Here is a 24,443-nt window from a genome sequence, read left to right on the forward strand (position 1 = left end):
GAAGGTGCGGACGCATACGAGTCACCATAAGGTCAGCATCAGTCAGCAAACGGCCGGAGGTAATTAACACGTGACCGGCGTGTCGCACGGAGTGATGGGACCGCTTGGGTCAGGTGGTGAAGCGTCGAGGCGACCTATAGGGGCTGGAAAGAGCAAGTGGGAGCGCAAGAGAGTCGTATGGTATATGGTATAGCGGAGGAAAGTGCTGAGCAATCCTGTGGGTAGCGGCGTTTATTTGTTATTTATCTCCGAACGGTCGCAAAGCCATTCCTGTAGTATAAATTGTACAAAGTAGCATACAGAAAAATAAGTTTCGACTTCACCATCTCAGAGAATTAGCGTTACGATCTCAGCGACCCGAGAAGTTCGAAAAGCGTCGAACTTAGCGAATTATAACCGATCCTAGCTTTGCCAATAGGCCTGACTCGTCGAGTGAATTATCTCCGCCATCGATTCATTTAGCTCCGGCGTCAAGGTTTTTGTTTTATTTTTCTAGGTCTTCCTACGGACTACCCTACGGCGTCTTACTCCTCCTTTCCCCCTCGAACTATTAAATACCCTTCAGTTGTCTCGGACCGCCTTCACCCATATCACGGGGTTTAGGTTTATTTCCTTTGGTCCTTGGTGATTGTTGTGTGTCAGTGCATATCAACGCGCCCCTATAATTGCATCGTGGGCTGCTAATATTGCATCTTTCATATTTTGTGCAAATTTGCGAACACCAGGATATTCATTCCGCTTCGAGTTCCATAACATGGCATTCGGCAAGAAGCCATAGTTCAAGAAAAATGGCGAAAATCCGGTGGTGCTCGATCTCGCTGAGTTCAAGGCAAATTCGATAGCTGGTAACTTCAGTGCCCAGTCCTTTTGATCTTCGCCCACGCACTGGCGCAAGCACTGTATCACAGTACGATTAGCCCGTTCTGTGGCTCCGTCTGTTTGTGGATGGTAGGCAGAAGCCATCCTCAATTCCGAGCCAAGCAATTCATGCAGCCGCTTCCAAAACGTGCTCGTAAATAAAGAATCGCGGTCGGATACAATACTCTCCGGTAATCCATGATATTTGTATACACAATCAAATACCAGTTCTGCAATGTCCTTAGCTTTGTAGGTCTGTTTCGTTGGAATTAAATGGACCATGGAAGTCAATCGATCAATCACCACGCAAATCATATCGTAAGTGCCCGTCCGATTGGTTGAGGCAGGCAACGGACCGACAAAATCCAGAGCGATCGCCTGCCAAGGTCGGGAAGGAACTTTGAGGGGACGCAGGAGCCCCATGGGAGATTCATTCGACGCTTTGCTAAGAGCACAGGTGCGACATGAAGCACAGAATGCCTTTGTGTCTGCAACCATATCCCGCCACCATACATTTTCACGCAAATACTGGAGTGTCTTCCGGCCACCTAGATGCGCTAGGATAGAGTGAGCATGACTGATTAGGAGCTCCCTAACCCGCCTGCCATTAATGACTACGTCTGGTATGCATAGGGTGCGACTTCCGTCAGAATCCTTCAACCAGATCAAGTCATCCTCTATATCAAACAGCTTTGTATGAGCTGCAGGTTTCAAGAGAACATCTTTAAAGAATGGATCTTCAGAATATCGTCCTTTGAGATCAGCAGGCAGTGATAGCCCGATCTCGCCCTCCGAAACGACGCGTGTTAATGTCGGTTGATAGGACAGATTCTCATTCTCATTAACCTGGTTTGATGATTGTGGCAGGTCATGGATCTCGACTTGCTCGTGGACTGGAGAACTAGTCCGCGTGTCCGGTCCGTCCGGCAGGCATTCCACTGAAGTACTAGTGTCAGAGATAGGGTCCAATGGCGGAACCCCATCATTCCCATGAGAATCTGACCATCGACGAAACGCGGCACGAACTGCGTCACCTGTCAGTAAGGGTCTGGTCACTGTCGAGGACGAGGCCGGACGAGTGGCATTAAGCTTGACAGAATCACGGTCTAGTCGGTCGTTCTCATCCAGAACATCTTGTGAAACATATTCAGTTTCTGACCTCTGCTTGTCCAGCCCATCATCGCTGTAGATGCGCGATAAAGCGTCGGCGAACACGTTCGTTTCACCCTTGATGTAAATAATCTTAAAATTAAATTCGTTCAGCACGTCGAGCCACCGAAGCTGGCGAGGAGATAATCGACGCTGAGTCATAACATATTCCAACGCCCGATGATCTGTAAATATACGAAAAGCAAGGCCAGTGAGATGTGCACGAAAGCGCTTGAGCGACTCTACAATAGCCAATAGCTCCTGCTCATGGACCGGATAATTCTGCTGCGTAGTCGTGAATTTGCCTGACCAGAATGCGATGACTTTCGCGGTCTGGATTTCCGCCCCCTGACTGACATAGCCACTGGCGCCGGTCATTGACGCATCACAGATTAGGTTGACGGGAGGCGCATCGGGTGTATAGTCAATTGCGTGCCTAGCGTTGTCTCGCCATTTCTGCACGATAGACTTTATTTCATCGAATGCCATCTGTTGAGTGGGGCCCCAGCGCCAAGGTTTATTTTTGCCGGTCAATGGCGATAAGGCACCCATAGGTATCCGCACCCCTAGACAGTCGGGTGCTAGGAAATTCACAGCACCCAAAAATCCTGCTAGAAGCTCCCGAGTTGTAGGGGGCTTCCAATTCGTGATTTTATCGACCTTGTCAGGGTCCATGAATAAGCCATCAGGTGTTATTACATGACCAAGAGCACTGATCCTGTTTGAGAAAAATTTCATTTTGGACGGCTCCAGATACAATTTCTCCTTCCGAAGCACACCAAATACCACCCGGATATGCTCAATATGCTCGTGAATAGAGTCAGAGAAGATGAAGATATCATCAAGATAAACATACATAAATATGCCAATAAAATCACGGAATAAATGGTTCATGAGTGTTTGGTATGTAGCGGTACCATTGCAGTCACCGATTTGCAAAACCAAAGATTCCATGGTGCCGTCAGGTGTTGAAAATAATGTGCGATTGACATGGTCAGGTACGATGCGGATTTGTTCATAAGCATCCTGACCATCCATGGTTGACCGGTATTGGTGTCGTAGAATCTCAGTTAGAATAGACTCGATGTCAGGTAATGGAGAAGAGAGCTTTCGTGTATTTGCGTTGCGGTATCGTAGATCAATGGGAGTCCGTATACGAGGCGAGCCGTCAGGATTCGGCTTAGGCTTCGCAATAACTAACATTGGACAAGCATTGTTCCCCTGGGCAATGCGCCAAATGCCACGATTTAAGTAAAGCTGTTTCTTACGACGAAATGCCTCCTTATACTTTTCTGGGCATCGAGCTGGTTGCCATGGATAAACAACATTCTCATCAAGTAGAGGTATAGTATGATTAACAGCCCTCAGAGGAGGCAAACCAGTACTAGCTATTACCGTCAAGTCTGTAGCCTCCTTGCGAAGCATCTCCCGTATCTTGTCTAATTCTTCCTCTAACGCCATCGTAGCGAGTGAAGGAAGCCGGGATATATTGGTTCCTTGTATAGGCAATGGTGTAGTACTACCAATAAGCAACGAAGGTGGGTTTAGTCCAATTAGAACCCGGTGCTGAAACAGGAAAGGAGTACCAAGAATAACATCATAATCGTCGATGTTAATGATATCAAAACGCTTCTCGCAGTCAATTTGCTCGAACTGGAAACGTGCAGTCGCACAGAAGTTAATCTTGGACCGAGAACCCGTGACAGCAAGCTGGACTGGAAGGGCACGGGCTAGAGGCGCTCGCGACACCTTGATGATATCACCAAATGTTGTCGACATGAAATCGGCCATAGATCCAGAGTCCAGTAACGTACGAGCACTCCGACCATTAACCTTTGTTAATGCGACTATAGGATCCGGAAATAGCCGCTCGAAGTCTCGCGGTCGAGCAGCAGTACGCTCCAATGTTGACCTAGTGTTCTCGTCGGCCAGACTTCGTGATCGCCTGCCGCGGCGGTTTTGAGCCTGAGAGAGATTCACAGGACGGTTAAGGTCCACTGTTGTGAGCGCCGGACGGCCCGTTCGCACCCGAGCAGCAGCCAAACGAACTGCCTGCCACAAAGTTTCGAAGTCGCCGTCCGAGTCAGGGACCGTCGAAATGTCTGCAGTATAACCTACGTCACTGTTATCACTATCCTCATCATCCGAGTAGTGCCTGGTTGAATCTGAGTTGCATTCCCGAGAGTGCCATTCAGCGTGAAAACCAGCAGCTGCCTCTGATATAGAATCTGATACTGTGACGAGAGAAGGCATTGAGCTGTGTACCGACACAGCATCATCATGAATATCACCTTCATCCTGTCCGATGTCATTACCTGATTCTTGTTCCCCAACTGTAACTGTTGAGCGGTCATACGAGCTGGCACCATCCAGAAATTGCTCGAGAGCAAAGCGAGAGTCTGTTGATGACACGACAGAGCATAGTTCTGATAGACAATGCTCAGGGGAAAACCAAAGTGCTGAAAGGTCCTCCGAATAGCTATCAGTAGTCGAATTCAGGCTGTCCGTACTCCCCAAACCTATATGAAGTTCAACTCGACGTGACAAGGTCCTTAGGAACATACGAAACTCGCTGACATAAAACAATGTTAATGGAATCGAGAAACTCGACATACTTTCACGGTCCAGGACCATTATCTCGTCCCTTATTGTATAGAGCCAAAATCTCTCATCCAATTCAAGGATGTCCTGTTCTGCGAGACATTGTGCAGCACCCTCCAGATCTAGTTCGGATTCATTGTTGGAACCAAAGCTACATCCAGAACATTTAAGAACTGCTTCACGCTCCTTTGCGAGGTCTTCAGCACGAGATATGTTAACAGCCGAGGAACGAATTCTGGCATGGGCCGATCTAACTCGAGGCGCCCGAGCCGTATGCCTTTCAGGACAATTGCGGGAGTTGTGGCCCACTTCTCGGCAGTGGAAACACTTACCAGCGCTCCTCAGCTCGTCCATTTCTGCTTGCGTTAGTGATCGGCGCGTAGATGGGCCAGTTTGACGAGCGGTGTGATGGTTAGCGGATAGTTTTTGTCCGCTCTCTTTGCTCGCAGCAGCAGTAATAGGGCCTTGAGTCCGATATTTGTCTCCCGATGATTTTTCATGACTAGTGAAAATAGACGAGCCCGCATTGAACTTCTGTCGCCGTCTCGTGAAATCGCCGCGAGCATCAGCCGCGAGCTCAGACGCCGTCTCAATGTTAATAGCAGCGTCTTCTAACTCCGCAAGTGTCGCTGTCTCCGGATCATAGCCTAGTTTAGCCCATTCCACTCGAATATCACGTCGCGCATTCTCCCAGACCTTGAGCACAAGATGAGCATCAGATATATCCGGAAGGCGTTTGGATAGTTTCTGAAGCTCACGAATGAACTCGCGGAAAGGCCGTTGGCCTTGGAAGCATTTATCATAGCGTTTTCGGAGCTCAGCTTTGAATCTCGTCGGAAAACAGTATGAGAACAAGCCATGGTAGACGGCTTCCTTAGTATATTTGTCTGGATTGTCGGCTATAGAATTCATGAAATAGTCTGCTGCTTTGCCACGCAACCACCGACCAATCATTCTCACTTGCAAACGACGTTTAATCCCTGTACTAGTAAAATAGTTTTCGACTTCGTAGATCCAATGTTCAAACCTATCGTAGTTGGGGGTACCATCCCACTTACTAGGCTCCTCGATGCGAACGCCTCTCGGAAGACGATTGCGGTTACCACGTTTAGCGCGTCGACGTTGACGGAAAAGCTTATGCTTCAACCGTTTGCGTTCTCGAGTCCTGAACGTCGCATCGGATGCGGCCGAGGAGGTGTCACTGAGCGAATCACTCCTCGAGGAGCCATCTGATTCACTAGAGGAGTCGGATGGGTCCGATCCCGGAGGGCCTCCTTCAATGATCCTGTGGACGAAGCCCACATTAGGGATCTGAGACCCAGCTCTTCCTATCTTAGCTTCAGACTTGATGGTTGGAACTGCTTTCGCTTCGCGGGCAATGGAAGTCGGATTCACCGCCACACGGTGATCATCAGCCTTTCGCTTCCCCTTGTCAACATGCAGCTGGGGTACGATGTCGGCGAGAGGCATAGCTCTGAGAACATTGGCATTAGAAGGTGCCCGGGTAGTTGTAGGATCATCACCGTCAGTGAGAAGGGGAGAGGCTTTGTCGCCCTCCGCACGAACTGATATCGGCTGTCCGTTGTTACCAGCGATGGTCCCGGTTCTCTTAGATTGCAACAGATGGTAATCAAGTAATTCATACCGTTGCTTGGGGTCCTCAATACCCTTCAATATATCAAACAAAAGATTCGGATGTACTTCAGCATCCTTAATCCATTCTGCAGGAACCCCTCCGCCGACGTTGTCATCATCCTCACTGCTCTCTGCCCAATCGACATGTCGAAGTGTGAACGACGGTGTCCCGGACTTGGGCGGAGTAGCTGGTGGAGTAACGACAGCACTCCCATTGGGTCCGATGTCGCCCGAAGAGGAGACCCGATGCTGTACAGCAGCGCGCGCCTCATTCTGCTGGTTATTCTCTCGAGCACTTGAGTTAGTAGTCTGCTCTCCATCGACGCGGCCATTCATAGGCGCGGATGTCTGCTCAACGCTCACATCTGCATCTCCAGGTGCAGGGGCGGAGACTATTTCCTCGACGCTCGCAATAGCGGCGGAGACATCAGGTGAATCGTGCAACTCACCTGGCACGGTACGACGAGAGACAGATCTCGTCTTCCTAGTTCCAGTAGCCGGCATTGTAGTTTCCGTAGGTATACCTGTAAGCACCAACGACTAACGATACACGGGTGATCAGTCCGCAACGTCGTCGCAGTTAGTCGCGAAAAGAAGAATGTGGTGAAAAAATGTTAAGACTCAGCTAAGCGGACTTAGAAGTTCTTAACGAGAGTTGCTCAACGACGAAGCTAGAGTTCACGCGAGGTAAAACACCAGGTAATCTCGTAGATTCGCAGAATCCGAACAACTAGTGTACAACGAGTAGAGACGAGTCTTATATACCAAGCTACAATTACACTAGACTAGAAGAGGAAATCAGTACCGAAACCAATCAGTAATCGCCATACTTGTACATCAGTACTATACAAGGATAAGTCAAAGGAAATATGTTTTTCGGGGTTTTGCGATCCCTACAGAGCTGTTCGAGACGCGATATCCAAGTCTTTCAGACAAGTACACCAAACTCGTCAAGGCCGTCGACCTGGCGCGTGAGCAACGGGAACAGCTGATTCGGCGCCCGAACAAGCGGCGCAGGATGGATGGGACGGGGACGGCATAGAGGCAGTGCACCCTTCCAGTTCTCCGCAGCGCTGCTGGACAATAGACGGCTGCTGGGTGGGACTCAGACATGCAGGCCTGATGCTAGTAATTGTGACTTTTGTGCTAGTATCGTTCCAGCAGTAGTAGTAGTAATAGTACTAGTACTAGGTAGGTAGTATAGACGACCCCCGGAGGTGCACTCTGCACCTGTCCTCGCACGAACTTCACGTCTGTGCAGTGGCCGTTCAGATTGGCCAGACAGAGAAGTACGACGCCGCGCAGGCTTGTTCAGATCGCACAGGACGCTGGGGGTCAGGTAGGATTGCACGAGAGTTTACTAAGCTACCGTAAATGGGTCGGGCTTATGGCCAACATAGGATAGTTATGTATTTGTAGATCTGTATACTTACTGGGCACTCGTGTATCGCTGTGAAACGGAGGGCACCTGCCTGTTGCCTGCCTGAGTGTTTACGCGTTCGCCAGATATGGAAGTATTCAGACGCGCATGTCACGTGCTTATTCTGGGACGCGATCACGACCCTGGCGCGACCGCGTGCAGAGCTTCTTCAACTTGTCCTTGAACGGTCGCCACCATGAGCTCGTCCGAGGCAGAGAATTTCGACATCGACAATGTCTCTGGCTCGGAATCCGACGACTATGCCCCGGTTGTGAAGAAGAAGACTGTATGTGTCTTCAGGCGATTCGTCCACTTCAGGGTACTCATCTTACATCCAGACCAAAGCGGCACCGAAGTCCACAACTGCCAAGGGTAAAGCACCAGCGAAGGCCAAGGCGGCTCCTGTAAAGAAGAAGAAACCTCTGGTCGATGCCGACGACAATGCCTCGGATAGCGACGTGGAAGAAGTGGGAGGGCAGGCTAACCCGACCTCAGACGAAGACGAGCCGGGTCCATCAGCTCCCAAACCTGCTGCTAACGGAAAGAAGAAGACTGCGTCAGAGACCTACACCAAGGTGCGGAGTTGATCGAGTGTGTTGTCGCTCTGGCTAATGGCGGGGATGTGGGGTTAGCTGTCGCAACTGGAACATATCCTCAAACGACCGGACTCCTATATCGGAAGTGTCGAGACTATTACCCAACCGATGTGGACATACGACTCGGAAACGAAGCGGATGGTGCATAGAGAAATCAAGTATGTACCCGGTTTCTTCAAGATCGTCGACGAGATTCTCGTCAATGCTGCTGATAACAAGGTGAGCGCGCCTCTGTGTATATTCTGCAGAGGCACTCATAATACTGTTTAGATTAATGACCCAAACATGGACACGCTGAAGGTGGACATAGACACCGAAGAAGGCGCGATCTCTGTGTACAACAATGGCCGTGGCATTCCCGTGGAAATTCACTCACGCGAGAAGATCTACATTCCCGAGATGATCTTTGGTCATCTACTATCATCCTCGAACTACGACGATGACGAGAAGAAACTGACGGGAGGAAGGAACGGATACGGTGCCAAACTGGCCAACATCTACTCCTTGGAATTTACGGTCGACACGGCGGATAAGAACACTGGCCAGAAGTACAAACAGACGTGGACCAACAACATGAGCACTGTGGGCAAGGCGAAGATCACCAAGAACAGCAGGAACGAAGAGTACACGTGCGTCAAGTTTAAGCCCGATCTCAAGCGCTTCGGAATGGATGCTATCGACGACGACACCGTATCTCTACTGAAGAGACGCGTGTTCGACATCGCGGGAACCGTCAGGGATGTGAAGGTTTCGTTGAATGGCGAACGCCTGAAGGTCAAGAACTTCAAGCAATACGTCGAAATGTACTTGAACTCAGCAGCAGCCACCGCCGAGGAAACATCCGGTGGTGCTGCACAGGCGAAACCGACTATTATCTACGAGCAAATAGGGCCGCGATGGGAGGTTATCTTCTCGTTGTCCGACGGCGCGTTCCAACAGGTGTCATTCGCGAATTCCATTGCCACTATCAAGGGCGGAACGCATGTCAACTACATCGCAGACCAGATTGCAAAGAACCTGATTGCCCATATCACGAAGAAGAACAAGGGCGCTGCAGTTAAAGCTCCGCAGATCAAGAACCATATGTGGATCTTCGTAAACGCCCTCATCGAGAATCCTACTTTTGACAGTCAGACGAAGGAGACTCTGACTTTGCCCGCAAGCAAGTTCGGATCGAAGCCGACCTTGTCCGAGGACTTCTTGAAGAAAGGTGAGTAGACAACGTTTGCCTGAAAACCCGCAATGCAAGTAACGTTCCATCTTTAGTGCAGAAGTCCCCCATTGTCGACCACGTGTTGAATTGGGCGAAATTCAAAGCTGACCAGCAGATCAAAAAGACGGATGGCAGCAAGAGGAGCCGGTGAGCCCTTCTCGCCTGTGTTCCAGAGGTGTTGGCTAACTATGACGCTCAGCTTGACTGGCATGACCAAGCTGTCTGATGCCAACAATGCAGGCACAAGATATGCTAACCAGTGTACTCTCATCCTTACTGAAGGAGACTCTGCCAAGGCCTTGGCTGTGGCAGGTTTGGCCGTTGTGGGCCGTGACAATTTTGGCGTATTCCCGCTTCGAGGGAAAATGCTGAATGTACGGGAGGCCAAGCATGACCAGATCATGAAGAATGAAGAGATCCAGAACATCAAGAAGATCATGGGCTTGCAACACAACAAGGAGTATACTAATGTCGCCAGTTTGCGGTATGGCCGCTTGATGATTATGACTGATCAGGTATATCTTGACCTACAATGACCCAGAGGTAGCGGGCTTCTGACGCTTTTCGTTGACGTAGGATCACGACGGTTCCCATATTAAGGGATTGCTTATCAACTTCCTCGACCATTTCTACCCGTCTCTTCTTAAGATACCCAACTTCTTGGTGGAATTTGTCACACCCATCGTTCGAGTGAGTCGGGACAAGGCTCTCTCGACAACTGTCCGCTGAACAGATGCAGGTTACGAAAGGGAAACAAAAGATAGACTTCTTTACCATCCCGGAGTATGAGAAATGGCTGGAGGACACGCCTGACGCGCACAAATGGGATTCGAAGTACTACAAGGTACGCCTATACAATCGTTGACTATTAAATCGCTTTGCTAAGGAGCGCTGCAGGGTCTGGGTACCAGCACCGACGCGGATGCTCGCTCCTACTTCAGCAATATGAAGAAACACATGATCCCCTTCTCCACGACGCGGGACGGCGATAGGGAATTGATTGAGCTGGCATTCAGCAAGAAGAAAGCTGACGACCGGAAAGAATGGCTTCGCCAGTTCAGGGTAATTGCGATATATATTTCGTGGATCCCTTTGCTGACTCAAGCTCATGCAGCCTGGTACCTATCTGGACCATAATATGGACGAAATACCTTTTTCAGATTTCATCCACAAGGAGCTGATCCTGTTCTCGATGGCTGATAACGTTCGGTCCATCCCTTCCGTCGCAGATGGGCTGAAACCTGGCCAAAGGAAGATCATCTGGGGTATCTTCAAACGTAAGCTGAAGAAAGAAATCAAGGTACGGGAATTCGTTGAAGTATATTTCGAATACGCCCTCATAAAATTATGCAGGTCGCACAATTGGTCGGTTATATCGCAGAACATGCTGCATACCATCATGGGGAGCAGAGTTTGATCATGACGATTGTCAACTTGGCGCAAGATTTTGTTGGGGCCAACAACTTGAACCTCTTAAAACCAAATGGTCAATTCGGGACCCGTGCTCAGGGTGGTAAAGACCACGCTGCTCCCAGGTATATTTTCACAGAACCTGCGTCTATCACTAGAGCGGTATTCCCAGCCGCCGATGATCCACTCTTGAACTACCTAAAGGAGGATAATGATTGGATTGAGCCGGAGTACTATGTTCCTGTTCTGCCCATGATCCTCATTAATGGCGCAGAAGGTATTGGAACAGGTGGGTTTCCAGAGTGATAGTTCTTAACATGGTCTAATGCAATGATCAGGATGGAGTACGAGTATTCCGTCTTACAACCCGATCGATATCATCCAGAATATTCGGCGATTGATGGACGGTCAAGAGCAGGAGCCTATATTGCCGTGGTGGCGTGGATTCAGAGGGACCATCAAGAAGGTCGGCGAGCACAAGTACGACGTGATGGGTGTCGCCAAGAAAGTCAACGATACGACTGTTGAGATTACTGAACTCCCTATACACAAGTGGACGGAACAGTATAAGGCGGAGCTCGAGGCCATGATCGGTGAGAAGGGTGACGGGGTCGTCAAAGTGAGGGCATTTCTTGAACCTATGGGAGAAGATCCTAACGATGTCGCTTGTGCAGGATTATAAAGAGCACCACGATAACATGAATGTTCATTTCGTCATCAGCATGCGATCCGCGCAGGATCTGGAGAAGGCGGAGGAGCAAGGCCTGATTGAGTTCTTCAAGCTTACAACCAGGATCAATACAGGAAACATGATCTGCTTTGATTTCGAAGGCAAAATCAAGAAGTACAATAGTCCTGAAGAGATCATCGAAGAGTTTTACCCGGTGCGACTGACACACTATCAGAAGCGCAAGGTAGGTTTGCTTCGCCATGTCGTATGGCCGCCACATCGTGACATGTTCTCCCGCAGGACTATATGGCCAATGAGCTTCAGAACCAGCTGGACAAGCTGAATAATCAGGCTCGTTTCGTGCAGATGATCGTCGATAGGGAGCTATCAGTATCCAACCGGAAGAAAGCGGATATCGTGGCTGACTTGCGCAAGAAGGATTTCCGGCCGTTCCCTAAAGTTGCTAAAGCCAAGGCAGCGGGCGAGGTTGAAGAGGTCGTCGAAGCCGAAGAGGAAGAGGCTGCTACGGGTGCCTCGAGTGACTACGACTACCTCTTGGGCATGGCGATATGGAGTTTGACTAAGGAGAAGGCGAGTCTGTATTGCTTTTCGTGAGAGCGCTGCTCTGATCGTCTGCCTTTAGATCGAGAAACTCCGTCAACAAGCTGCAGAGAAAGAGCAGGAGCTGTTGGCCCTCCTGAAGTTGACGCCGGCTCAGATCTGGAATACTGATCTGGACAAGTTCATTGACGAGTGGGAGGTACGGGGAACTGTCATTCCACCGCTAAAGCGACCGTACTAATATTTGCCCTACTCAGAAATCCTGCAGAGAATGGGACTACAAATCAACTCTGGATGCTAATGGCAAGCCCATCAAGCGGAAGCAGAAGGTCCTCGAGCACAGGAAGTCTCTAACGGGCAAGAAGAAGGGTGACGAGTCTGACGACGACGATTACAAGCCGAAGAAAGCTGCGCCCAAGTCAAAGGTAGCAGCTCAACGCCCTAAAGCCGCTGCGGCGGGAACCTCGAAGAAGGCGTCTAAAGTAGACGACGAGGAAGAGGACGAAGTTAGCTTCGTGCAACCTCCCGCGAAGAAGGCCGCGCCATTCAATCGGCCTGCAACTTCGAAGAAGACTTCGAACGAAGACGACGGAGAAGACGATGAAGATGACTTCGTGTCACCTCCTGCGAAGAAGCCCCCGCCGTCCAAGCGACCTGCTGCGTCAAGTGCCGACTCTGACTTTGAAATGGTAGAGAAGCCTGCGCCCAAGAAGAAAGCCCCTGCGAAGGTCACGTCGGGTTCAGACTCGGACGTGCCTAAGTCAGTGGATAAGGGCAAGGGGAAGACGAAGGCTGCCCCAGCTAAGCGAAAAACGTAAGGTTCATTGTCTCGACTGCAAGTCTGTTGCTCATCACAGTTCCACATAGTCCTGAGGGGAATGAGGGCGACAGTGAGGACGACTTGTATCTCCAGCCAGTGAAGAAGAAGAAGGCGCAGCCGGCGGTCACAGACTTCTTCGACAAGGTCCCCGCTAAGAAGCCTCAACCCAGGAAGCCGTCCAGCTCTAAGACTGCGACCGCTCAAGCCAGAAAACCGTCAAAGAAGGTTGTCAGTGACGATGAAGTTGTCATGTCAGACGGGGACGCTCCTCCGCCACCCGCGACCAAACGGTCCACGAGAGGAGTGGCCAAAACATATATTGAAGTCTCTGACGACGATGGCGATGGAGGAGACGGTGACTTATCATTATTCCAAGACGAATAGAGGGTTTCTGCGGCTGTCCTCCCTTTTGTTGTATTTTGCTGTACAGTACTGTCGAGTCGCTCTGGATATTTCGATGTTTCCGATCCGTAATTGAAAGGTTCCGTGCCCATCGACGTCCAAATTTGGTATCCACGTGGGTGCCACGGTGGGCACAAGTGCCTTTGGTCGTTCGTACAAAGCCGTAGCACTCGTGCATCAGTCGACACCGACAAAAGGACCGGCTTTGTCGTCGTGCTCGCTATACCCTTTATTCTAGAGCAAGTCTCGGCTGTTCTCTCTCAGTCGAGCGCTTCCCCTCTGGCTTGGAAGGACTCGGAGGAGTATCAAGTCGCGTAGTGAAGTTGTAGGACCATGGCGGCTACTCGCCAACACCCCCCTCGCCTGCATATACCACCGTCTATCAATAATGTACAGCCGTCGGTGGGCTTTGAAGGAGCACCTATGTTCTCGCCCGCTCTGCCTTCTGGCCTCCCGCAGTTCCCTATGAACCCCCACGCGGCACTCCAAACGCCTTTACACCCGTCCTTTTTCGCTCATCACCCGATGCAAGGGCGCCCGCCGCATATGGGGCATGTAAGCCGTCCTAGTCTTGCCCAATTGTCCCTTGCTGGTATGCCTATGCCCTCTGGTGTACCTATGACACCCATCGGACAGAACCAATTCCCACCTCCAATGATGCTGAATGGCGCGCCCTTCAACCCTCAACTCACCACGCGGAATAGGCGAGCGCCGAGTATCAGCGTAGGAGGGCCACCCAAGGCGCCTCTGGGAGGTCCCGGTCGTAACCATAGCCCCATGCCTGTCCCTTTGGTCGCTGCTGCCTCGACGGGCCCGGCTGCTGCCCCTGCGCAGAAGCAGAAGAAGGTTGTAGTGAACCTACCTGGCGAAACGGTCAAAGACGGAGAGGGTGCCGAGGGGACCACCAGAAAATCCTGGGCACGGACGCCGATGCACCCGTCGTATCTCCCTCCTGAACCTGAAGTAGCGCCTCCCGAAACGATTTCTGTAGAGCTATACCCACCGGACCCTTGGAGATATGAATTACCCGATAGCGTAGATGTTTTCCTGCCCGGCAAGGTCAGTATTGAGTCCTCACGGGTCGAGTGTTATGCTTAAGAGTTGCATCGTGGCTCTACATTCTTCCCTCTAGAGTGCATGGAATGCTGTTAAACAGAAGGCCATCGAGGAGAAGCTGGAGAGGCTCGGAGTAGAAAGGGGATCCGGAAGTAACGTTCCTCATATACACGCGCCGCATGCGCGCGCTGCTTCGGTAAGTTTGCAAGGCCCCCTACGCATGGCGTGCGCAACTGATCTTGCCTATAGATATCATCTCCCGCAGATCCAGCCTTACTCTTCTTCAAGCTTAATAAATTGCAGCAGTCTCAGAACGCGTCCAGTTCAAATTCCTTGACCACATCTCCCCAGCCTGGCTCCAGTCTCCCCACATCGCCTAATCCCCAGATACCTCCCCGTTTCCAAAATCGCCATGGCCATAGTATGTCTCTCGCCCAGCCTTCGAGCGCTCAGGCATCGTCTGTATTTTATAATCCTGCTTCTGGGTTTAATCCTTTCGGCCCGGCTGCTACGTTAGGATCAGACTCTATATCCCCTCGTCCACTTTCTGCTCAATGTGCTGGTGAAATCAGGAATGACATGATTGCCCCGCAAGCTCGGGTTCCTGTTACTGTTTCATCTCTCGGGCCACCTCCGACACTTTCACGTCCTGAAACCCGTCCCGACTTCATACGAGGCTTCGGCTTGGACATACCGGAAGAGTCCGAAGAAGAGCTGGAGGCCGACCGGGCTGCTACCGAAGATGGTACGAACGCTGACGAAAGCATCGTAACTGACAATGAGGGAGATACGATGATCGATGCGGTGAACGATGACTTCGATCATGCAACCGAGCAGGATGTACAGACGGCTGGGCCATCGAGTCGCGTGCACTCTCGTCATGTCTCTCGTCTTTCGGCTGCTCTCTCGCTTCGGTCCGTGGGTGGACACTTAGATCAGCCTGCCGATGATGTGCCTCGCAGTCCCAGGGAGCATCCGTTAGTGGATGAGCAAGACCGGGAAGCAGTGCAGGAATGGACGGGTTCTGAGGATCTGCGCACTGGCGGGGAGAAGTCAGACGATGAGGTACGCTTATTGCTTCCGGAAATGGATGTCATCAGACGACTTGACGGTATGTGTAGGAGAGCCTTGGTGAATTCTCGAATCCTTCGGATGAAGAACGTGCACGGCTTCAACGACTGGAGCGTCGGACTTTGCGGCGCAGCAAGGCTGACTTGGAAACTCCGAGGCGTCTGCCGAACTTCCCCCGTCCTCCAGAGGTTGCGCCGGCATTCATGGGTGCACCTTCGGACATGAACAGGGATGATGACATTGTGTCTAATCCTAGCGATGAAGGTGGCAGAGATGTTATCCACCTGGGCCTCGATCCAAACGAATACTACCGCCCGTCTTCGAATTCGAGTGGCGCAGGCAGTCGACCTCTGCCACCTCTTCCACATTCCAGGCAGACCTCAGCTCAGTACTCCTACCATGACCCCGCCCTGGCGCACTCGCGACACCCCTCAGAGCACTTCGTCTACCCTAATACGTCTCAGCCATCGGCGCCTCGTCGGGAGTCTCTCAACCCGTTGGCTAAACCGTTCGTGTTTGGTGCCGCTGCGTCCTCGACCTTCGTGCCTCCCTCCGTTGAAGGTCCACCGCCGCCAGCGCCTGGGCCCACCATGACCACCCATAACAGGGTCTCTTCCTTCGGGAAATCCTTGAATGCTGCCGCGCCGGAATTCAAGCCAACCTTCTCGTTCGTGGCTCCTCCTGCTGCCGCAGAATTTACGTTCACAGCCCCGTTGCCTGAGACTGCTCGCCCGCTTCCTGTTCCTCCTGCTCTGCCCGCGCCAGTCAGGGCTCAACAAGGACGGGAGAAGAGGCAGCGGCTCAGCCCGGATGGTGACGGGGATAGGTACGCTGACGAGGAGGACGAGACGGGTAAGTATAGCTTCACGTCGTTCAAGTTCCCTGCTGTATCGGAGTCACCTCAAGTCGTACGTCGTTCCGCACCTACAACACCCCCTGGGTCCAACAAGTACGAGGGTCTCAATGCGGGCGCAAAGCCATTTACGTTCGGTGGCTTCTCTACGTTCCCGTCTGTTCCTACGGATGCAGGCTCGAGCCCGACGCGCGAGAACGATTTGCCCGCGAACATCACTACGTTGGCAGAACAGGGGAGCCCTTCGCCGGGTGCTCGAGAACTTCCTATACCGCCAAGCTACAAGGGCAAGCGGGCCCCCATCCCTCTGGACTTCAAGCACCCTGTTTCGACAAATACTGTCCCGGCTGGGTTGTTCAAGGCCTTGGTAAACGGGAATGGCGAAGAAAGGACTCGTCGTACTGTGCGCTCCCGCTTGAGTTCTCGCGAGATCTTCGACCATATTTCTCGATCGTCGCTGGATGACACCAACGTGCCCTCGATTTCTCGAAAGATTTCTGTTCACCGTCTTGCGACTGACCCTATTCGTCGGGATTCTCTGGCAAGTTCGACAGGAAGCGTCGCCGCGCGACCGCGCCGGTCATCCTTACCAGCTCTGCACAGTGCCGCCGACTCCTCGTTGTCGGGCATCTCGATCCCTCCTATTTCCATGTCGAAGCGTGATGACTTGGGGCTATATGAGCAGCGCTTGGAGGCCTTGCTGGAGGAGAAGTTAGACGAGCTCCGCCAGGATCTCATAGACCTGAAGCAATCTAGCGGGAATGGTGTTAACCCATCTACTGAGGCTATGATCAACGAGGTTGTCAGTCTGTTCCGCTCACAGTTGCAAGAGTCAGCTGTTAGGGAGCTGGAAACCAGTCAGGCAGATGCACGGGGTGAATTGGACTTCCAGCTTATCAAGGATGTCATTGAACGAGGACAAGCCGAGGCGCAGAATGTCATACGCCAAGAACTGGCTGAACTCAGGCAACAAGTGGAGACGCAAGGTGTCGGATCACGATACAATCTGGGACCCGCCATTGAAGAGTACAGCGCTAGGACTATCGATGCCATTGTTGGCTCTGTCTCGCAACTGGCGGGACGTATTGACTCGCTGGCCTCTGGCGGGTTGTCGCAGCCCTTGGACAGAGAGTCGCTGGTGCGCGAGATTGTCGCCGTGCTTTCTCCCCAGCTAGCCGCACTTCGATCCGATCCCATTGACTACGATGCTCTCACTGCTCAACTTACTCAAGCTGTGAAGCCTCATATATCTCAGCTGATTGACCTCGCATCGGACAAGCGCGAGACTGCTGGGCTGATCGTGGACAGGCTCTTGCCTCTGTTACCTGGCATACAATCCCCCGGGCCTTCCCTGGATGAAGAGGCCATTGTGTCTCGGCTTACTACGGAAATGCGTCGGGTTGTGGCGCCGCTGGATGCTCATGAGATTAAAGAACAGGTTTCTGATCTGGTCGTTGAGAGGCTGGATTCCCGGCTGGCTGTCCGCGACAAAGCATTCAATATGGACACACTCACCATGAAGGTGTCAGAAAGTGTCTCTTCACTTCTGCAACCTGTGAAGGACGTGGCCAGCACTGCGGATGCTTTGAAGAATAGCCAGCAGATTCTTTCAGCGCAGAGTGAGAAACTGATAACTATCCAAGATAACATGATGTCTTCGTTGTCTGCCTTACCTAGCCAGGTGCTTACGGCAACACAAAGTCTCCAGAGTGTTCAAGCGGAGCTGCAGGAGCGCGGGAGGCGTTTCGAAGATGTTATCAAGTCGCTCGCCGACGTCCGGCAGAATGACCGGAGCGTCGATGAGCTCGCGGACAGCCAGAAGACAATTGTTGCCCTAACTGAGGAGTTCTCGGCCTTCCGCCAGGACGTCATGAATGGTCTTGACACTCTGCCCGAGATGCTCACTGCTTCCACCAAGGTTTTGCAAGACGCCTACTCTGATCTGGTCTCCCGTAGTGGCTCTAGGCAGGATCAAGATGAACTGAGGAGACTGATGAGTACAAACACTGAATTGCAAGTACAACTAGCCAAGGCTCGTGGCGCGCACGGCCAAGTCCGCGTGGAGAAAGATCATTTGAATGAGAAGCTCATAGCCGTCGAGGCAGAGAGAGATAGACTGCGGATTCAAATTGAAGAACACCAAACTGTAGCAGCTACCAAGACCGCTGAAGCTGTCGCACTTGAATCGAAAACGTCCGAACTGGAGGAAGCTTTGTCGCAGGCCCTTGCTCGTCTGAAATCCTCGGACGTGGCTGCCCAGACGCATCAAGAGCGTATAATCGAACTAGAGCGGACAAACCGTGAGCTACGCAACGAGAAAGAAATCCTTAGATCCAAGGTGAGCTGGCCAAGTACATCCTCCATCAACTTTTCTGACAGCATTATGTTCACAGGTGGACTCTCTCGAGTCACAGGCTAGAGTTGCTGCACATGATAAGGAAGCGACTGAGCGATCATTCGATATGCTGCAAAAAGAGCATGAGCGACTCCTTTGCCAGCAGGCTGAAACGGACGGTCTTCGTCGTTCGGTGGAGCAGCTGGAACATGTTATAACCGTGTTACAGAACTCGGATAACGAGGAGTTGAAGGAGCTCCGGCGCATTCGTGACCGCAGTAAGATCATAGAGGGCGAATATGCAGCTCTGCAGAAACGAGTGAAGGAGCAAGAGACTAAGGTCGTCAGCAGCGAGCGTGCCGCGGTTGCCGCCAAGCAGACGCTTACAACTGCTCAGCAACGGGCTGCGGAATGGGAGAAGCGAGCGAAGGAATATGAGGCCGACCTGGAATTGACGCGCACTAAGCTGGACCAGGAGGAACAACGGGCGGCTCAGCTAGACGCGGACTATTCGCTTGCTAAACTCCAGTTGGAGGAGAAAGACGCGGATTCGCGCCTTACCAAGGTAATCACGAGATATTTGTTTGCATTGGATCTTACTGAGCATGTTATCCAGGATCGGGAGAACAAACTCCGCGAGCAAGTCTCATCCCTCGAAGCACAGGTGGCGCGACTGCAAGGAGAGCTCGAAAAAGCATCAATGCCAGCACCGCTCACTGTCCGCAACGTGCAGAACGGTACTGCTCGCCCGTCCTCTCGAGCCAGCACCGTGTACGGACCCAGTCGGTCTGCAACACCAGTGGCTGTCAACGGCAGAGGTGCCGGTGCTATGTCTCCTCCTCAGACTTCGGTCTGGGACTCTATCCACGCACCACGGCCTTACAGAAATGGAGGCCCGATGGCCGCCAAGGCAAAGCCATCAGCATATTATAGACGTCAGATCCCATCACCGACGCCTAGCACCGTCTCAGCAGCGCCGACTCTCGGTGAAGACGGCTGGTGGTCATGATCACTCTTTCCTCTTGTAGTATATCCCGGATTTCTCTCTTGGTGTGCATCTATGCTTGATCTAATGTTTGCATATGTTACTCATACTCATCACTTCCTCTCGCTGCTATCATCACGCCCCGTCTTTAATTTGCATTACACAGAACGATGTTCTAATCGATACCCTCATTTGTTACGGTATTCCAATGTACATTTGGATGTGAATCATTACGCGACGGGAAACTTAGTATACAGATTGTACGTGTAGGAGTCAGTGATCTATCGTGAAGAAGGCCAGATCCATTGTCGGACAGCTTCAACCGCCTCGTCTGGGTTGTCCGGGGGCCTGTAGTGAAAGGTAAGGGTATTGCGTGGAGATCGACAGACAATAGCGCTGCGCACGTAAACTTGGGCTCCCATCGCCCATTGCGTAACTCGAAGAACCGAGGAACATGTTTTTCCCCACTTTCCTCTCGCTTGCGCCGCTCTTCACGCTGGGACTCCTCTACTGCAGACTTCGCGGATGTCGCGGTGTCCATATCTTTGTCATTAATGGCCTTTGTCAGTGCTGACCATAGTCTACGGAACTGTGAGTGAAGGTACGACGTTGTGGGATGGTATGACATACCGTCGGGATTCATTAGGCTCCTGTTCCTCCTCGGGGGCTACCCACTTGGGGGCAACTTTGTCTCCCATCTTTTGGACGTCAAACAGGACCCTCTTCTCTCCAGTCTAGGACGCAGGTTGTGGAGTCTGCCAGCACTGGAAAGTCTTATTAACATACCTTCGCACTCTTGTACTCCATGACGTGACTCCATCTCCCGGAAATCTCGCCGATATCCGTGTTCCCCTTGCGCACGCGACCAGAGATGGCGTTGTACGTCCCCGAGAAGAACCCCTTCGTCTTGAACTCGAGGTCGCAGTACAGGCCGTGCTTCTCGTTCTTTGCTGTGCACGTATCGCCCAGCTCGAGCACCATCTTACCGAACAGGATGCCGCGTGCGTACATATTTGGCATGGAGATCACGTATTCTGCGCCAGTAGTGTTTACCTTCGTGTTTAAAAATGTAAGCGGTGAGAGGACTGCTTACCACCGTCGTCCTGTCGCCCCTGTAGGATTACTCGGTTCTCGCCCTCCATGACGGTCGAAACACTGTTCCCGAGGAACCGCGACTTGGGCCGGAGCTCGCCGATGATACAGACTTTATTAGCGGGAGATATATAGTAAAATGCCGAGATGGGAGGATGATGTGAGACTGGAAGACGCGGGAGATCAGAGGGTATACGAGCATGGTCAGGGCAGGCGAACCACCTTGTTCTGCAATGTAGAATCCTTGGGTGCCGTTCGAGTAGTCGTATCGACACCGGAAGAATTCTCCAAGTATAGGGTTGTACCTGGAGAGTGTGGTTCATACGCAGCCCGAATCCTCTTAGGATAGACAGACGTACGGTTTCTTGACTCCTTTCGGCTTGATATGCCATCCAGCGAGATAATACTGCAACACACGGATGAACCGCTCCTCGGGATCATCGCACTCCTCGGCGCTAATAGTCTCGTGAGCCCGTGCATTGGTAAAGACAGGGGACCTCGACTCACCCAAAGATGAGATCAGGGTGCGCCATGAAATCAGTTATCCGCTCGAGCATGCTGCGGGGCTCCAGCACGAACGTAGGGAACGTCACTTTCGACAAATCCATGCCCACCCTGCCGGCGCCACAGACGATGAGCTGCCCATCCACTCTCGCATATGGGCCGGCGCTGCGTACCTGAGCTGGGAGATGAGCGACATGATGACAGAGCCCTCATTCTCGTCCCTGCAGAGCTGGTCAAAATCGCCGACGGACATGGAGGAAAGCGGTGAGGGGGACAGACAAGATCGATGTATCGTCCGGCTCGGTATCCTCGGGGGCTTTGTCGTCCACGGAGGCGCCGCGTGGTCGCCGGAGATGATTGCTTGCCTGCGAGAAGAGGCCCATCATGCTTTGTGCGTGGGGGGAATGAGGAAGGGCTGATCAGCGTTGCAGGCAGGCGGCGTTCGTTCCAAGTTTAAGTGGCCGCACAGCAGTACGTATATAGAGCAATCAGTACAACGCCTTGCCGCCGCTTTACGTGTACGTAGACGCAGACGACGAGCGCAGAGAAAGAGAGGTCGTCGTGGACGAGAGCAACGTTATGCAGCGGTAGATGACACTCCGCCCTGACGCAGCTGCCAGGCTATGCTCCGCCTTCCCCTTTCGATCACCTCCTATAGATCCCGCAACACAATATTCTATGACCAAGGAATACGACTCTAACAAAACAGAGGAAAATGTACGAAATGCAGCGCTGCTCAGAACTTGATCTTAGTCGGGGCAGCAGGCGCAGCAATGTCGTCGCGAAAGAACGCCCCGTAGGCACCGTGCGTTTTCTTCTTGATCGTCATTGGGAACTTGGACAGACCCGGCGCCTCAAACCCGCTCTCCCTCAACACACGCGCGAGCTCGCCAGCCAGCGCCCGCTCGTGGCCCTCGCCGGTGAAGAAAGTAACCGACTTGCCGCTCCGCCCACCACGACCTGTGATAAACGCGATGAGGTAAGACGGCCGGACACGCTCGGGCTGACGCTCACCTGTCCGGCCGATGCGGTGGATGTAATCCTCGATAGTCAGGGGGAATGTGTAGTTGATGACCAGGCCGACGTTGGGGATGTCCAGCCCGCGCGCGGCGACGTCCGTGGCAACGAGCAGGCCCGTCTTGCCCGTCTTGAAGTTCTCAAGGGCTTCCATGCGTGCGCTTTGTGACATGTCCCCGTGCAGTGCGCCGACGGAGTAGCCCTGCCGACGGAGGGTCTGCTCGACCCGGGATGCTTCCTTTTTGTAGAGGGCGAAGACGAGGATGCGTGACTCTTCTGACCCAGGCTCAGCGTGCTTTTTGTGCGAGGCAGCCCGTAGAGTAGCCGTTAGCCGGTAGCTCCGGTAGAAGTTAGCATTACTCCTGAGCGCAGGATGGTGATGACTTACTCCTTGTCCCGAGGGTTGTCAAACACCTCGACGACTGTGATTTCTGTCAGTAAGACAACAGAACTATTGGAAGGCTGCGTACCTTGTTCCACCCTACTGTTGGCAGTCAGATCGTCACTCCCAACCGTAACCCGAACGGGATTCTGTTGGAATGTGCTGGCTAATCTCCGGACGGCTTCGGGCCACGTAGCGCTAACTATTCATGGATGCCCGTCAAGAAGTATACAGTCGACCCACCACTAGAGGCACCTACACATTAACGTCTGCCGCTCCGACCCTTGCTTCGTATGCGAGATGATGGACCGGATATCATTCTCAAAGCCCTTATCCAGCATCCTATCCGCTTCGTCCAAGACCAGATAATCCACCCTACCGCCCCAATCAATCAGCCTCCACACACCAACCCGCGCACAAGCAAATCCATGTACTCACCCGCTCAAATCACACGCACCGTCATTCACCAAATCCAATATCCGTCCGGGGGTGCCAACCACAATCCGTGTCGTCTTCCCGTCCTTGTTCAAGTTCCGCAGCGTCTTGACCTGCGGGCCCTTGTCGACGCCGCCGAAGAGCGCGACGCTCGCGACGCCGAAGGGCGCGCCGAGCGCGAGGAGTGTCTCGTGTGTCTGGATCGCAAGCTCGCGCGTCGGCGCGAGCACGAGGACGCTCACGCCGTTTTCTTTCTCTTTCTTTTTTGACTTAGACTTAGATTTGGAGGTGAGGTGCGCGAGGGCGGGGAGGCCGAACGCGAGCGTCTTGCCGCTACATATCGATATGAGGATAAATTACATGCATGCGTATGAGTAGTACATACCTGCCCGTCTCTGCGATACCTACCACGTCCAGCCCCTGCAACGCTGGAGGCCACGTACACGCCTGAATCGGTGTGGGCTCCTTAAACCCAGCCAACGCCGAGCGCAAGCTCGATGGGATATCCAGCTGGTCAAAAGTCAGTATGGGAGTGGGGGGTGAAGGGCCCTCGGAGGCGTGAATCTTAATCGCATGCTCCGAGAGGAAGGCGTCGATCTCGGACTGCGAAGGCGCGCTGGAAGGAGACGAAGTCGCCTTCTCATTTGTTCCTTCCTCCTCAGCAGGGGGTTCGGGCGCGGTCTTGTCCCGCTTCTTCTTCTTATCCCTCCGCTCGCTGGGGCCTGCGTCCTCGCCCGCCTCCACGGCAGCCTCCCGATCCTTCCTCTTCTTCTGCTTCCCGAGGCAAGTCGCGCGTTCCTCGCCCTCTGCGGGCTCCTCTGCGGCCCTACGCTTCTTCTTTTTCTTCTTGACCTCGCTCACACTCGAGGACGCCTCGGCGGGATCTTGAATCGGAGCCGGAGCATCAACGTCGCCCATGCGACCCTTCTTCTTCTTTTCCTTCTTGTCCTTTGCGCCAGAAGACGCCTCAGCCTGGCCTTCAGGCGGAGCAGGAACATCCGCGTCCCCCTCGTCACTCGCGTGCTGCTTCTTTTTCTTTTTCACTTTCCTCTCCCCATCCCCATCCTGCACCTCCGCTATACACAAAGTAAACATAAGACCAAGCCGCCCGAGCACGAACAGTGATCAAGCTGGCAAGACCATTACGCACCCAGCTCCCTCTTCTTCTTTGTCTTCCGCGCAGCCTTCTCCATCTCTCTCCCTTCGTCCATCGCCCTCTCCTTTTGCTTGTCTTGCAGTTCGTGCTCGACGGCCATGGCTGCACGGAAGTTTTGTGGTGGAAGGACAGCAGCCTAAATTTAGCGTCCGATCGTAAACCATGGCAGTGCACGTGTCTTGTACCCGATCCCTCTGATGACAGTCACAGTCACAGTCACAG

At 52.6% G+C, this 24,443-nt stretch overlaps 5 protein-coding genes across 5 annotated transcripts; 2 read left to right on the plus strand and 3 right to left on the minus strand.

Annotated features, from left to right (window-relative positions):
- Positions 1-4,730: 4,730 nt before the first annotated feature.
- On the minus strand, positions 4,731-6,747 carry GLOTRDRAFT_124938 (uncharacterized protein; the record flags this gene model as incomplete). Its single annotated transcript, XM_007863238.1, has 2 exons — positions 4,731-4,885; positions 4,941-6,747. 2 exons carry the CDS (start codon positions 6,745-6,747, stop codon positions 4,731-4,733), a joined length of 1,962 nt encoding a protein of 653 aa, XP_007861429.1.
- Positions 6,748-7,859: 1,112 nt separating this feature from the next.
- Positions 7,860-13,317, plus strand: GLOTRDRAFT_102844 (type II DNA topoisomerase; the record flags this gene model as incomplete). Its single annotated transcript, XM_007863239.1, has 17 exons — positions 7,860-7,949; positions 8,002-8,238; positions 8,296-8,478; positions 8,530-9,469; positions 9,526-9,619; positions 9,672-9,987; positions 10,049-10,162; positions 10,212-10,316; positions 10,370-10,534; positions 10,587-10,772; positions 10,826-11,171; positions 11,221-11,501; positions 11,557-11,796; positions 11,853-12,143; positions 12,196-12,312; positions 12,371-12,907; positions 12,988-13,317. 17 exons carry the CDS (start codon positions 7,860-7,862, stop codon positions 13,315-13,317), a joined length of 4,572 nt encoding a protein of 1,523 aa, XP_007861430.1.
- Positions 13,318-13,668: 351 nt separating this feature from the next.
- GLOTRDRAFT_102845 (uncharacterized protein) lies at positions 13,669-19,659 on the plus strand (the record flags this gene model as incomplete). Its single annotated transcript, XM_007863240.1, has 6 exons — positions 13,669-14,394; positions 14,492-14,587; positions 14,641-15,456; positions 15,516-18,653; positions 18,709-19,215; positions 19,267-19,659. 6 exons carry the CDS (start codon positions 13,669-13,671, stop codon positions 19,657-19,659), a joined length of 5,676 nt encoding a protein of 1,891 aa, XP_007861431.1.
- On the minus strand, positions 16,173-21,837 carry GLOTRDRAFT_69508 (Oxysterol-binding protein). Its single transcript, XM_007863241.1, has 12 exons — positions 21,511-21,837; positions 21,405-21,452; positions 21,235-21,342; positions 21,087-21,182; positions 20,950-21,032; positions 20,729-20,893; positions 20,422-20,669; positions 20,266-20,369; positions 20,040-20,216; positions 19,267-19,983; positions 18,707-19,215; positions 16,173-18,651 (listed from the first exon to the last, which is right to left on the minus strand). The coding sequence occupies exons 1-10, from the start codon at positions 21,615-21,617 to the stop codon at positions 19,917-19,919; spliced, it is 1,203 nt and encodes a 400-aa protein (XP_007861432.1). The 5' UTR covers positions 21,618-21,837; the 3' UTR covers positions 16,173-18,651; positions 18,707-19,215; positions 19,267-19,916.
- A 130-nt stretch (positions 21,838-21,967) lies between these two features.
- Positions 21,968-23,983, minus strand: GLOTRDRAFT_31519 (DEAD-domain-containing protein; the record flags this gene model as incomplete). Its single annotated transcript, XM_007862068.1, has 7 exons — positions 21,968-22,191; positions 22,246-22,586; positions 22,637-22,670; positions 22,719-22,832; positions 22,890-23,005; positions 23,069-23,398; positions 23,451-23,983. 7 exons carry the CDS (start codon positions 23,981-23,983, stop codon positions 21,968-21,970), a joined length of 1,692 nt encoding a protein of 563 aa, XP_007860259.1.
- Between the last annotated feature and the right edge of the window lie 460 nt (positions 23,984-24,443).

Source organism: Gloeophyllum trabeum (genome assembly GCF_000344685.1).
Source record: "Gloeophyllum trabeum ATCC 11539 unplaced genomic scaffold GLOTRscaffold_00001, whole genome shotgun sequence".
Classification (NCBI taxonomy): domain Eukaryota; kingdom Fungi; phylum Basidiomycota; class Agaricomycetes; order Gloeophyllales; family Gloeophyllaceae; genus Gloeophyllum; species Gloeophyllum trabeum.

What these genes read in the sequence shown, in the direction of transcription:
- GLOTRDRAFT_69508 (XM_007863241.1), bottom strand. Translation starts at nt 21,617, where the DNA reads ATGATGGGCCTCTTCTCGCAGGCAAGCAATCATCTCCGGCGACCACGC. An exon ending in ATTCTACATTGCAGAACAAG is followed by an intron (nt 20,894 to 20,949) that starts GTGGTTCGCCTG and finishes CGCGTCTTCCAG; the next exon opens with TCTCACATCATCCTCCCATC. An exon ending in GGGGCGACAGGACGACGGTG is followed by an intron (nt 20,670 to 20,728) that starts GTAAGCAGTCCT and finishes CTACTGGCGCAG; the next exon opens with AATACGTGATCTCCATGCCA.